The sequence below is a fragment of the Apis dorsata genome, unplaced genomic scaffold, assembly GCF_000469605.1.
Source record: "Apis dorsata unplaced genomic scaffold, Apis dorsata 1.3 scaffold_52, whole genome shotgun sequence".
In the NCBI taxonomy this organism is placed as follows: Eukaryota; Metazoa; Arthropoda; class Insecta; order Hymenoptera; family Apidae; genus Apis; species Apis dorsata.
Window position 1 is genome coordinate 2,432,229 of NW_006263353.1, and position 13,632 is coordinate 2,445,860.

Below are 13,632 nucleotides of genomic sequence, written 5' to 3' on the forward strand. Positions count from 1 at the left end.
ATAACATTTATACTCTTATAAGTTACAATATTTATCCTTATTAAATAAATAATACAAAACAATCTTTAAATTTTATAGAATTTATAATGAATCTAAATCCAAAGAATTATTATAAAAATGGCAATCAATTCTTTAAAATGTAATTTTTTACATATAAATATTATTCTATAATTAAAATTAAAAAAATCAATTGATTTTTAATTTAAAAATTAATTTAAAAATTCATTGTAGATCATTCCTTGTTTTATTCTTAAATTTTTTTTATATAACAGAATTTATTAATCTTTAACCTATAAAATTTAGCTAATAATTTTCAATTTTTTAAGATCTAAAAAATTAATATTAAAATGGAAAATATAATCATGATAATATGATTAAAAATCAACTATTTGCAATAAAAATTGTCTGCACTTATTTCTAAATTAATAATTGCACAATAAATTCAAATGTATTGTATTCTTTTCATCTTTCGAATCGTTGATCATTTCCGATCGTTCGGTAATTCATTACAATCTTCATACGTCACGTAATCGAGCTATTGCAGATCGATAAGACCTTGCGAGAAATCGACAACAACTTGTAACTTGTAATATGAGTTGCGACAGTAGAAACGATATTTAATTGTCGATGCATAAATAATCGTACGATTCTCGACCGCACTGCCATTATCGATTGTCGTGTTCTTTAAAATTCGATCTTTTTTTTCTTTTTCTTTAATGATTTATTGGAAAATTTTCTTGATTGTTAGGTATACAATTGACTTGCAAAATTATTTTTTTTGAGTAATTATTTTAATAATTTATATTCTTTTTATCTTTAACAAAAAATTTCTTTTCTTTTACTATATATATTACTATATATATTACTATATTTACTATATATATTAAATAGTTTTTATTATTAAATTTATACGTCAAACTTATTTAAATATTCGTATTTAGATACATATTTATTAGGTAATTAATAAGATGACTTCATACTAAATCTTCAATAATTGAGGAATTAGTATTTATTTTACATTTAAAAGTAATCTAATTTTTAAAATAAAGAATTCTTATTCGCATTCATATATGTGATTTTCACATCATGATATGGTGATTATTCTGCATATACGTTATAAACATGTCATCTAGTGATTATCGACGTGTCCGCATAAAATATAGGTTTTATAGCATAGCCAGGGACGGAATAACGTTGCTTCTCCTGTCATGCGACTGTCTCACCTGTCCTATACTCTTATTCATATTTGACAGTTAATTGATCGAATTGTAAATATAATATATCTGTTTATTTTTTTGATATATTTTTTATGTAAGTTTCGATCTTATTAAATTTTTTCTTTGGTTAAATATGTGCTTACATTATGCAAATAAAAAAAGTTCATTTAGAAAAAATGATCAAATATAAAAAACAGATTTATTTAATTTGATAGAGATCTTTTAATCCTTTTATGCTCAATGTTGCATACATACAACATACATTATAATATTACTTAATTTAGTAATAGAAATAATTAAATAAATATATTTATTTAATATTTTTCTATCTTTTTTATAAAAAAATTATAAGAAAATGTTTCTGTTATTAATGATTGATTTTTTTTAGGTATCTGTAAATAAATTTTCTGAAAGAATTAATAACTTGTTATCATTTTTTCTGAAAAAAATTTGAGGTTATAATTTTTTTTCATTGAAAATTGATTTTATAGTTTATTTGAATTATTAATAATAAACTATTAATTCAAGGTGATTACAAGAGATAATATACAATCTACTTAAATGCAAAGGAAATCAACGTTTAATCTATTCAAGTATTTCGTGACGAATCAAGATCTCTACCGTTTCCACATTCGGATTGACCTAATCTATGTATAACCGAACCGAACGTCACAAATTGTCTTGAAAATATCTTGGGTTTCGTGCCTAGTATAAATTAGAAGCCAGTAAGTTTCGGTGAAAATTGGTGCGAACCGGACCAAGCGAAGGTTTGAAGTTCGGTTAAAAAGCACTGTGATACCATCCATGACAGTGTCATTCTATACACCGTCGATGGTTCAAACTTCATCCATGAACAGGACAAATCCCTTGTGTCCATAGTTCAGTTCAGGGTTAAGGTGATAGGCTAAGGTTGAGGTTGAAGTAACGAACGTTCGATACTAAATATAGTGAAGGCGCTTGCGGGGTCAAATCAATAGGCATTCTGCGTATACATATATATTCACGGTGCCTGGACGTCTGAACATTGCACGTAAGCTTAAAATAATCTATTCACGCCTACGTGACCGAACATCATGTCTGCACGTGTCTGCATCGTTATCAGCGACTTACTAATTTTGCGTTGAAACGCCAATTTGGAACGTAGACCCACGTTCAAGAGTTCATTGAAATACTTTTCTGTTCAAGAGTTCATTGAAATATTTTTTTGTTCAAGAGTTCATTGAAATACTTTTCTATTCAAGATCTGATCTCATTTTTGTTTTGGAATCTTTTCGTTGTTTTAAAGTCTTTGAAATACATAGGATGCAACGAAAAATAAAATCTTATATTACTTGAGATTTTTAATGGTTGGTAGTTACTTTTGCATTAAAGTAATATACTTTTCAGTTAACTTTTAATCCTTTGAAATGATTTTTATTAATGACTTTTGGTTTTTATATTATAGTTTAATTTATAAAAATTGAAAATCTCTGATTTATCTTAAATTTACATTTTTCTTTTAAATCTTAATTTCTCATAAGATTCATTTCACAATTTCTTATTTTCAAATTTGTATTTGCATTTGTCTTGCATTATCTTACGCCCAAAATCTCTTTCTTTTACAAAAATCCAATTAATCTTAAAAAAAAAAAGAAAAAAATAAAACATTAAAAAATCATAAATCATCTCAGACAAATAATCAAATACATGGCTCAAAGTATGTTATACAATTCAACAATTATACAATTATATCAAACAACGAAGATTTTTATGTGGAATCTATTTATATTTTCCTGTTTGTGTCTAAATAATTTTTTTCTTCTAATTTCTAATTATTAGATAGTTTTTAGGAATTTTTTTAAGAACATCATGTGCAAATCCATTGATATTCACGGTGTATGTATAAATTTCAGCATTGTAGCTTGAGAAAGGGACCGCGAGGATCGACGCGCGGCATCATCTTTGATTCTGTGAAGATCGGATGTGGACATTGCGCCATTCGATCGACAGAACGGTAGCAACGGAGGTAACCGCGTGTTCAAACGACCTGGCACGTGGGTGGGTGTATTGGATGAGAAGGGGTGATTGTCGGTGATGGACAATGAGCAGCCGCATCAGGAACTGGTCAAGTGTGTGGTCGTCGGTGACACGGCAGTTGGAAAGACCAGGCTGATATGCGCAAGGGCCTGCAATAAACACGTGTCACTTTCGCAACTTTTGACAACTCACGTGCCCACCGTTTGGGCCATCGACCAGTACAGGATATACAAGGACGTAAGTTCATGAGGTTCTCGATAATTGTGCTAATATGTTGTAGGTGTCTGTAAATCATTCGGTAGGAGTTTAATTTGGTAATTGCGATGATTTTAATAGAGTATCTGGGGATTCGATATCCGCGGTTTTACTTATTCATGGTTAACTGCGATAAGTAATTGCTTTTGCAATTTTGCCCCTCCTGACCTATGCACACGAAAAAGAAAATTAATTTTGAAATTCAAGTAATTAACATATTAGTTATATTAATAATTTCATCGAGATTTTAAAGTGAAAGTCGTAAGAATTATTTGAACAAGAAATTGTAAAAATTGTACAAATTGTACAAATAAATGAAAAATTTTAATCTGCAATTGTTCTTTGAATATTTTTCTTCAATATTGAAAAATGAATGATTGCATGTAGATTGCATTTACTATAATGAATAAGTAATAAATTGCAATTGAAGAATGGGTTTCAGGTTTCAGAATTTTTAATCTGGAAATAAATATTTACCCTAAAATTATTATTCTAGAAGATTTCGAATTTCTATATTGTATTTTCATCTTCATGAAAGTCTCTGTATAGATTTTATGTCTAATTTAAACAAATATCATATTTTATTATTAATAAGAGTTCTTGTTTATATATGACTTCTATTAGTTAATTCATTTATAAATCTACTAGTTTTCATTCATTAATTTATTTATAGATATCAAAAATGATTATAATCGTGAAAATATGACAAAAATAAAAAAAATATGATTTATTTTAATCCATCAGGTCTTAGAACGATCCTGGGAAGTAGTCGATAACGTGAATGTCTCCCTGCGACTTTGGGACACATTTGGTGATCACGAAAAAGATAGACGTTTCGCGTACGGCAGGTAAAATTATATCAAATAATTATCTCAAAAAATTTCTATTCTGTTTTTCAATCATGGATTTCATATTTTTTCCACTAAAACAAAAAAATAAATTTTTGCAATTATCTCTTTCTCTTTTCGTTCTTAAATAATAAAAAATATTATTAAATATTGTAAATGCTATTACAATTAATTAAAAAATCGAATTCTATAAATACAGATCAGACGTCGTGCTACTATGTTTCTCCATAACCAATCCCGTTTCGCTACGGAATTGCAAGGCGATGTGGTACCCAGAAATACGACGGTTCTGCCCGCAGACCCCCGTGCTGTTAGTGGGATGCAAGAACGATCTGCGTTACATGTATCGAGATGAAACTTATTTGAGCTATTTTCGTGATCGAAGTCCGTTCGTGAGGTACGTTATCTTTATCAACAACTATGTTTAACCGCATTTTCCTTTTCCGTATTTAGAAGCAACACACCTTTCTCAAATCGATTTTTTCATTCTATATTGGACCTCGTTCAAATGCATTGATGCTTCCTTAACGATCGACCTCTTCGGCGAAGTGTGTCGAAGTATTGATTTCACAGATGCTCCGTGATTCTTTCCCGATCAGATACACTGTTCTTATTAAGCAGAAACTATCTTTTTCTTGTCAATTGAGTGTATTGGCGATTATCGAAGAATTATCGAAACTTCGAGTTTTTTATTAACATATTGACAGATTAGAAGAATATTTTGGTTTAGGTAATGGAATTTTTATTCAAATATTCCACGTGATATGAAAGGAGATTAACTGAGCCTTGACATATCAGAAACTCTCAAGAGATTCTTAAAGTTCATAGTGACTTTCAGGATTTTCTTTACGATCGTTCTGGATAATACTTTTATAAGAACACGTTTCATAAGCGATGTCCTTTAGAGTTGATATTAATTTGGAATTATTTTTACTGAGATAAATGATTTTTAGAGCTACGAGGAAGAGCGATCTGGTAATGCCCGATCAAGCTCGAGCCGTTGCACGTGAACTTGGCGTTTGTTATTACGAGACCAGTGTCTTCACGTATTACGGTGTTAATGAAGTGTTCGAAAATTCGATACGTGCTGCCTTAATTGCAAGGCGTCAGCAACGATTTTGGATGACGAACTTGAAAAGGGTGCAGAGACCTCTGCTTCAGGTATATAAAGTTCTATTAAAGTTTACTAAAAAAAAAAAATTAATTTATATTAATATTAATTGAATTTATATTGAAATAATTCGTCTAAATGATTAAAATTTATTCTCATTCACTATGAAGATTCCAATTTATAATATGAAAAAAATAGGAAAAAATTAAATATTAATAATATTTTTTAAATTAAATTAATATTTTTCAAGAATAAATTGAAGAAATGAATTAATCAAAATATTGAAAAATAAAAATTGAAAAATTTATTGATAATATTAATTATCAATTTCAGGCACCATTTTGTCCACCGAAACCTGTTCCACCGGAAGTGTGTCTAGCCGCAAGCACTTATGAAGAGAATATGAAGACACTATGGACAAAGCCTGTTCACACTGACGTGACCTTAATAGCCGGAAACTGCACGTTTTCCGCTCATAGGTGTCTTTTAGCCGCTGCATCGCCTGCATTTCATCGACTTTTCTCTATGGAACTTGTTCAAGAGCAAACACCTCGAAGTTCTAGCGAATCTAGCATGGTGTTTTATATTTCTTATCATTTTTTTACTATTTTGTTATCTTACTTATAAACATCTTTTATCCTTCTGAAGGTAAGTACGTTTGGTGAAGCAACGGTCGGTGATTTCAACGATGACACCGAGTGCCTGATTCGTATCGATCAATCAAAACCTGCAAAGTAAGTTTATCTGGTAAATCTGTTCAAATTATAGCATAGTTATACGATCTAAAGTTTAGAAACATGCATTAAATATTTAATATTTAAAAGAAGTGAAAATCTTTATAGAATATATTATAGGTATTTTATTTTACTTACCATTTATTCAAAAATAATTAATAATGATAATAATGATACAATGATTTTGAATGAAATTAAATAAATTTTATGAAAAATATAGAGTTTGGGAACAATTGAAGCGACGTTCGAGCTTTCAAGTACTGCCCACCATGGACAACCAAAAGAAACCGACTGGTACTACCAGAGATCTTAATCATCCTGCCTTCCAAAACATTCGTGTATGTTTGGTAAGTTTCTATATAAGAAACTAAATATAAGAACTAATTAAATATTTCTTTGTTTAATTTATAATAAAATCTCGATCATTATTCTTTTTCTATTCAATTTATTTATAGACTGAGAATACAAACGGAATGCAGCAATCAACGACAGTGGTTACGCTGTCTAAGTTAATTACGCCGCAGGCAATGCAGCAATGTTTGCAGTTCATTTATACGGGCAGCTTGGATAAACGGTATCACGATCTACAAGTACGTTGCGTCGATAGAATTATCTATGCGGGCAACTACACCCGTGGATTATTAAAATTTTCTTGTTTAATTGATGCAATAACTTGTGTAGATCGATTTTTTTACATCATTATTGCATAGAAGAAAAAAACATTTATTTATAATTTTTATATAATAAATGTATATAATAATCTAAATAAGTTTTGTACTTTTCCTTTTAAACTATATAAGTATAGTTACGGTAAATCTATATAAATAGCTATTGAAAAAATAAGTTAATTTTTTTAAAAATTAGATCAATTGGTAGATGTTCCAGAAAATTGTGTGAACATTTTGTAATATTTGTATATTCAAATATACTGTTGGTGGGTTTTACTATTTTGGATCGAAGATAAAACCGTAAAGTAAAATATTTTTCTTGTTGGAGGAATACTTTGTGCAAATAGTAAGTTTAAAGCTTAAATATGCTACCAGTGCGGTATGCGGTAACTAACGCGGCTCTATTCTTTCAGACAGCTCCTATTGGGCTTCTACTGGTTAGTACAATGTGAAATATGTTTGCTGATAAGAGCATACACATACATGATATTGTATACGCACGCATAATGTATAGATATTAGCTAAAAGAAATATCGATTCACCGTTTTCTACAATATATTAGATTATTATCATATTTGTCATCATTTTAGCATGTTACTTATTTATAAATAAATTTTAAACAAATTTTAGATGATATGAATATATATTACAAATTAATATATATATAAATTATATATATATTAATTGTGATTCATAAAATATATATAAATTTATGTAAAAGGTTTCTATTTTTAAGAATCATTAAAAATCATTAAATCATTGATCATGGGTGCATGGAAAACATTATTAATTTTTTTTCAGCTGACAATCTAAAAATGGATTTTAAAAATTTCATTTCATAATCATGTTCTATTATAGAAAAATATTGGTTAATTTTATCTTCTTTCACGTACAGGAAATTAGACAGGCAGCGGAATTCTTGGAGCTTCCGCAATTGTTGATGGTGCTTGGAACTCTACAAACTAGAGATCAATTTAATAATGATCTTAATAATCGCTACAAACACGTAGTGAGACAACGTTTAGAAGATATTTGTCTAGAACAAGGTAGAATATTGATAAAAATTTAATTCAAAATAATTATTTCTTGTTTTCAATCATAAAATATGATTTTTTTTAGGACTCTTCGCCGATGTAACATTTGAATTAGATGATGGAAGTGTTCCAGCCCATAAAGCAATTCTCACTGCCCGATGCGATGTGATGAAAGCTATGTTCTCCGGTGATTTTCGTGAAAGCAGCGCAAAAGTAGTAAGTATTTTTCTTTTTAAAAATTATTTTAAACGTTTGTTCTCTGTTGATATATAATAAAATTCATTGAACAGATAGTGTTTCCTGGTGTACGCGAATACACGTTTCACAAACTGCTTTGTTATCTCTATACGGATGAAGTGCCAGCAATTTCCTCTGCCAGATGTTTGAACCTCTTAGAATTGGCAAATCGTCTCTGCTTACCACGACTAGTAAACTTGGTCGAGAGCAGAGTAATCGAAGATCTCGAGAGATTGTCTCAAAACGAGGGAAACGAGGCCGTGGAGAATTGTCTGAGATTACTAGAACCGTGCAAGGTCAGCTCTTCTTTCAACGACCAGTACATCGATCCATGAGTCCAATTTCTGATAGCTCATTCTCCAATTTGCATGTCGCAGTTGCATAACGCCGATCAACTAGCTGACTGGTGTATGAACTACTTATGCGTGAATTATAACAAATTGTGCAAGATGTCTCCACGAAGTGTGCGTCTTTTACATCCAGAGAATCAAGAATATTTAAATGAGCATCGATGGCCTCCAGTGTGGTATGTAATAACATTTAGAATGCAGGATTTTAAGCTGGAAATTGATTCATTTTATATTTAGAAATAATTAAATAATTAAAATTATGAATTATTTTTTTTTTTTGTTAAACAGGTATTTAAAAGATTACGATTATTATCAAAAATGTTTAGCGGAACGAGATCGAGAGAATAAGCCAACATTAAAAAGAAATCGTAATCAGTCCGGTTGTTTATGCTTTTCTGGCACAAGTAAAACTAGAAGAGAAAGTTCCAGCGGTGGTGAAGGTACAGCATCATCAGCGAACAACGATCCACAATCTGAACGACCTTTGTTCGACTCGATCGAGTCTGGTGAACAGGTTGTATGACAAGAGCCCAGCGGCCTACGCCGCTCAATCCGATTCATTTTGGTCCTACCCGTGCTCATGGTCTTCATATGCACCATTTTTACTATTTTGATACTGCTACAAATTTATACTTAAGAAAATTTAAACGCCGATAACAATTTATGCACATTGAGGATGCCTAAAAGCAAAAAAAGATAAAAAAGGAGGAAATAGATCCTCTAATTTTTTATCAATCTTGTTTGTCGTACGCAATGAAAATGAATATTTCTGTCTAATGTACGTTTCTTCTTGTTTTTCTTTGTCTTGAAAAATAACGTAAAAAAAATTATTCCAAAATAATTGGTGAAACTGTATCTTTTGTACAATTTTAATGGAGATGAATCTGATATCTATATTGTTGAAAAATCTATTTAAAATGTGTACGATCTTTTAGAATTTCAAACGGGCGTCCGTCGTTTGTAAGCGAATAAAACAAGATGGTGCCTTTCATTGACGATTCGTCGTTGCTGCCACAGCGACCTTTAAACAGGGTGATGTTGAATCACCTGGACAGTTTTAATATGTTTTTGATTACAAATACGAATTGCAGAAAAAAAATAAATCACAATATAAGTTGAAAAAATAAATCTTGCATCCCATTTTCCGTCAATGAGCACGGCACGTTTTTCAAATGTGAAGAACGTGAATGCTTTAAATTGCTCATCCATTCTGATCACATAATAAGTGATTTTTATACAAGAGATATTTCGGTGGCTGTTGAAATCTTTGAGATTTTTCAAATTTTTTCTGTTAATATTGTTCAAGATTTCTGTATATTCTTACAAGAAAATTTCTAAATCAATTTCAAAAAGAATTTTAGAATGCATCAAATCCGAATTGCATTTTATACCAAATCGCTCTGCATCTAAATAATAAGAAATCTTGGACAGTATTTACTTGAATGATTATTATAATTTCCACTTCCCTCTCCCTAATAATAAAATTATAATTTAATTTTACAAAAAGGGAGCAGGAGGGAAATGTTGGAGAATAAAATCTGAATCAGAAAAAGCCGCTGAAGGAAAAATATTTCCAAGAGACGATAAAAATTTGCCGTACTTTTATCGATGCGTGTTAGACTGAAGAAAACGAGCAATAGCTTTAGTCCATAATAGAGCGTGATTATATTAAGCGGTAAATATAGTTCTATAAGAAATAACTATTAATGATAAATCAACGCGGATTTTTACATTGTTTGTACAGCATCCGACAACAGGCCATGCTTCATTTCTTGGGTTTCCATGCAACAAAATTACGATTTCTTCGAATGCGAGGAGACCTCTCGTATTTCTACTATTTTATAACAATTTATGGCTAAGTGAAATTACTATTTTCATCTTAATTGTCGATTAAATGATGAGGACATATGCAGTTCAATCGATGTAAGTAGGATCGTCCAATACAAACTGCAACATATCGATCACGGTAATGGGTTACTTTTAGAATTATAAATTGCGATTACATCGGTAAGAATAATTAATAGCTAGATAATGAAAGAATGAGAGTGAATCGATTATTCATAATGATTATATAATTATGCGAATCCACCGTTCGTAAAATATAGAACGATGTTATGTTAGATGTATCTCTGTGTCAGAGTGAATCTTCGCGTATATTATATATTTTCTTAGCAACTTGTACTTTATAAGGCACAAATTGGTCCTTGTATGTCGAAGAAGCGTAATTATGCATCGTTCAAGCCAGTTATGATCATACATAAATCTTCAATTAGAATATGAAGCAACCTGTACTATTAGCAGTCGGTATTACAAATATTTAATACTCGTTAGATCATTTTTTGCCGTGATTATTCAATCGATTCATTATTCAATCGATTCCCTGCATTATTTCGCAATGAAAGTATGTTTGAATGAGTGAATGAATGAGAGAAAATGAGAGGAAAAAATTAAAATTTGCAAATACACATGACTCGTAATTTTACATTATATATCTTGTATTTAAAAATATGTACAAACACGCGTGATAAATATTCGTAAAGTTTTGAAATAATTATTCAAATTATTAAATTCAAATATTTGAAACGAATTGAAAAGGAGAAGAAAAATTAAAAAATTGCAGCCATAAGATGCATTACTGCCTGATTTGTAAGAAATTAACGGAAATAATGTATACGCGGTGTATATATCTGTTCCGGCGAGGGTGAGAATAACGTCCCACTTGTACGCTATGTCAATTTTAATGTCAATGTTATTCTTCGTCATTCCTAAATGTATATTTTATACCAGTCAGTAAAGTAGGATTAAGGATACAGTTATATAACGAAGATATAAAGCGATAGAAGATCGAAAACTTTAATTTTCATATGCATTTTAGTCATAATTCCCCAAAAGTTTAGGTTAAATACATTTTGTCAATGCGTACAAGGCATTTGCGAGCATTTAAAATTATAAATGCAATGATTGTAAATATAAAGTTTAACATAAGAATAATTTATATCAATGAATAGAAATCTTTTTTATTGTTATTTTCTTTAAAGTAAAAAATGTTGAACTTCTCAATGTACTTATTCATTCATGTTTTTTTATTTTAAATTTTAAATTTATATGCTCGCAAAGCCTTCGATCCTAAGCCGAGAATGATTGTTGCAATTGCGACCTCTGTTTCGAATCGAATTAATTCATTTGTTACTGAAATTTAAATAATTTGATCAGATTAAGAATTAAACATAGGTATTGATAAAAAATTATTACAATGTTTCATATTAATGAATGTGTACAATTTTTCAAAAAATTTAATATGAATTAAATCTTATGGCTAACAATTCTTAATGTTTCTATATTAAGATTTATGTTTTAAATTTTTAACTATTCCGTATACTTAATTTTTCTATTCTTTTTCTTATATTTTACGACCAATTATAAGTTATTTTTAATCTTCATATTCGAGAACATTTTCAAATTTAAATATTTATGCGCCAATAATTGGACACAAAATTTAATAAATATATGACAGACAGCAAATGAATAGTATTATCGAACAAACACTATTTAATAAATTTCAAATTTTATAATTATCTTTAGACATAACATTTAAAGATATCTTGAAAATCATAATGAAAACAAAAATAATAGAAAAGCGATTGTTTGAAGGTCTCAACTGACAATCCATATTGATTTTCAGATATCTCGATGATCGTTAATCGAAATAATGACATTTATGTCAAATTTAATTTTATTCACCTAAGAATAAGAAGTAAAGCTGTATATACGTATATATGCATACCGCTTTGAGAAATATGATTTTTATCTTAAGCTAAATTTTAATATTCTATTTTCCAATGCACAGAAACAAAGAGAGGTGATAAATAAATTTAATTTTTAACTAAAATTGATATTTTTAAAAATTGTGTTTGAAAATCAATTTCATACATTTTGAACAATATGTATTATTTTCATTTTAATATCAAAAAATACTTGCAATTAATTTCTAACACAAATTTTATAAACTTTTTTTATTAAAAAGAAGATAAAAATATAACTTATAATCTTTAAACAAAAAAAATATTAGATTAAGATAAAAAAATTTTATTTTATTTTTTTTCTTTTTTTAGATTCGTTACATATTATTTTATAGTAATTTATGTTAAAATATTTGTTGTATATCAAAATGATTATATTATAATAATTTATACGATAAATTTTTGTTTGATATATTTGTTTATATTGAAAGATGTTTATAAAATAAGATATAATATCTGATAAAAAACTTTTGAAAAAAAATTCGTATTGTAATATTCTATTTACAAAATGAATAAAATGCAAAAGATTGCACATATGCTTATAATGGCATTGATAATGTTATCATGTTTGACTTAATTTCTTCATAAAGATCTTTGTATTCTTCATGCTCTTTAATAAGTACCATAAGACTACCTCTTTTCACTCCCATAGCAGTACCAATATCTTGTCTCGAAGGTGTGTAACAATATGGAATGTTCTTATCTTCACATACAATTGGTAAATGACACATAATTTCTATTGGAAAAACATCTCCAGCAAATACTACCAATCTATTAAAAATACATAAAGTGTTTTTATATCAATAATATTTTAATTATAACAAAATTTTAATATGTATTTATAAGTAAAAATACATTTTACCCTTTTTCTCCTTTCCGAAGATGTTTTTGAACATCTTTTAAACCATTTCGAAGATAAGATTTATGTTTTGAAGCTGAAATGGTTATGTTGCAAATTAAAAAAAAATATCAAAATAAATATGTTAACTAAGAAATTTTAAAGAAATTATTTTATATTACATTAAAATTTTATATAAACTTCAGGATTTAAAAAGCTTACCTTTTTTAATACATTTATAAATTTTTTTGGTTAATTTCTTTGAAGCCATAGGTTTAGCTATAGAATTTGTATATTTGAGTTTTTCTTCATAACTAATTTCTATAACATCACCACTATCTGCTTCTTTCATGCTATCGTCAACTTCCATTTTTATTGTTACTGATTCCATTTATTACAACAATAATAATTATTTTTAGTTAAAAAATTTATCTTTGTCCACGTGCTTTCACATCTCATTCAAGAGATTGGACGCATTTCAATACCAACACTAACCTAATCTGAAACTATAGTGTGAGTGTGAC

General features: G+C 28.7%; 2 protein-coding genes and 1 long non-coding RNA gene across 6 annotated transcripts in view; 1 reads left to right on the forward strand and 2 right to left on the reverse strand.

Moving 5' to 3' along the window:
* Positions 1-9,165, forward strand: part of LOC102671014 (rho-related BTB domain-containing protein 1) — a 15,815-nt gene extending 6,650 nt beyond the window's left edge. For 2 of the 4 annotated variants that reach the window (XM_006609287.2, XM_006609286.2), the window contains exons 2-15: positions 3,110-3,470; positions 4,233-4,336; positions 4,536-4,733; positions 5,290-5,497; positions 5,781-6,023; positions 6,096-6,181; positions 6,402-6,528; positions 6,637-6,771; positions 7,263-7,286; positions 7,745-7,895; positions 7,969-8,099; positions 8,174-8,416; positions 8,498-8,646; positions 8,759-9,165. In XM_006609287.2, the coding sequence (XP_006609350.1) occupies positions 3,291-3,470; positions 4,233-4,336; positions 4,536-4,733; positions 5,290-5,497; positions 5,781-6,023; positions 6,096-6,181; positions 6,402-6,528; positions 6,637-6,771; positions 7,263-7,286; positions 7,745-7,895; positions 7,969-8,099; positions 8,174-8,416; positions 8,498-8,646; positions 8,759-8,993 (2,214 nt within the window). In that variant the 5' untranslated portion in view covers positions 3,110-3,290 and the 3' untranslated portion in view covers positions 8,994-9,165. Of the gene's footprint in view, positions 1-1,789; positions 2,248-3,109; positions 3,471-4,232; positions 4,337-4,535; positions 4,734-5,289; positions 5,498-5,780; positions 6,024-6,095; positions 6,182-6,401; positions 6,529-6,636; positions 6,772-7,262; positions 7,287-7,744; positions 7,896-7,968; positions 8,100-8,173; positions 8,417-8,497; positions 8,647-8,758 lie in introns of those variants that run through there. The other 2 variants (XM_006609288.2, XM_006609289.2) reach the window with 2 other exon arrangements.
* Positions 3,322-4,005, reverse strand: LOC116186768. Its single transcript, XR_004151778.1, has 2 exons — positions 3,966-4,005; positions 3,322-3,656 (listed from the first exon to the last, which is right to left on the reverse strand). It is a non-coding gene; the product is annotated as an uncharacterized LOC116186768 (long non-coding RNA).
* A 3,375-nt stretch (positions 9,166-12,540) lies between the features above and the next one.
* LOC102671647 (H/ACA ribonucleoprotein complex subunit 2-like protein) lies at positions 12,541-13,617 on the reverse strand. The gene is made up of 3 exons (XM_006609291.2): positions 13,331-13,617; positions 13,133-13,205; positions 12,541-13,041 (listed from the first exon to the last, which is right to left on the reverse strand). The coding sequence occupies exons 1-3, from the start codon at positions 13,497-13,499 to the stop codon at positions 12,810-12,812; spliced, it is 474 nt and encodes a 157-aa protein (XP_006609354.1). The 5' UTR covers positions 13,500-13,617; the 3' UTR covers positions 12,541-12,809.
* Between the last annotated feature and the right edge of the window lie 15 nt (positions 13,618-13,632).

Excerpts from the sequence above, each read along its gene's own strand:
- LOC102671647 (XM_006609291.2), bottom strand. The coding sequence starts at position 13,499 with ATGGAATCAGTAACAATAAAAATGGAAGTTGACGATAGCATGAAAGAA. Across the intron at positions 13,206-13,330 it reads TTATAAATGTATTAAAAAAG|CTTCAAAACATAAATCTTAT; the intron begins GTAAGCTTTTTA and ends TAACCATTTCAG. Across the intron at positions 13,042-13,132 it reads CTTCGGAAAGGAGAAAAAGG|ATTGGTAGTATTTGCTGGAG; the intron begins GTAAAATGTATT and ends TATTTTTAATAG.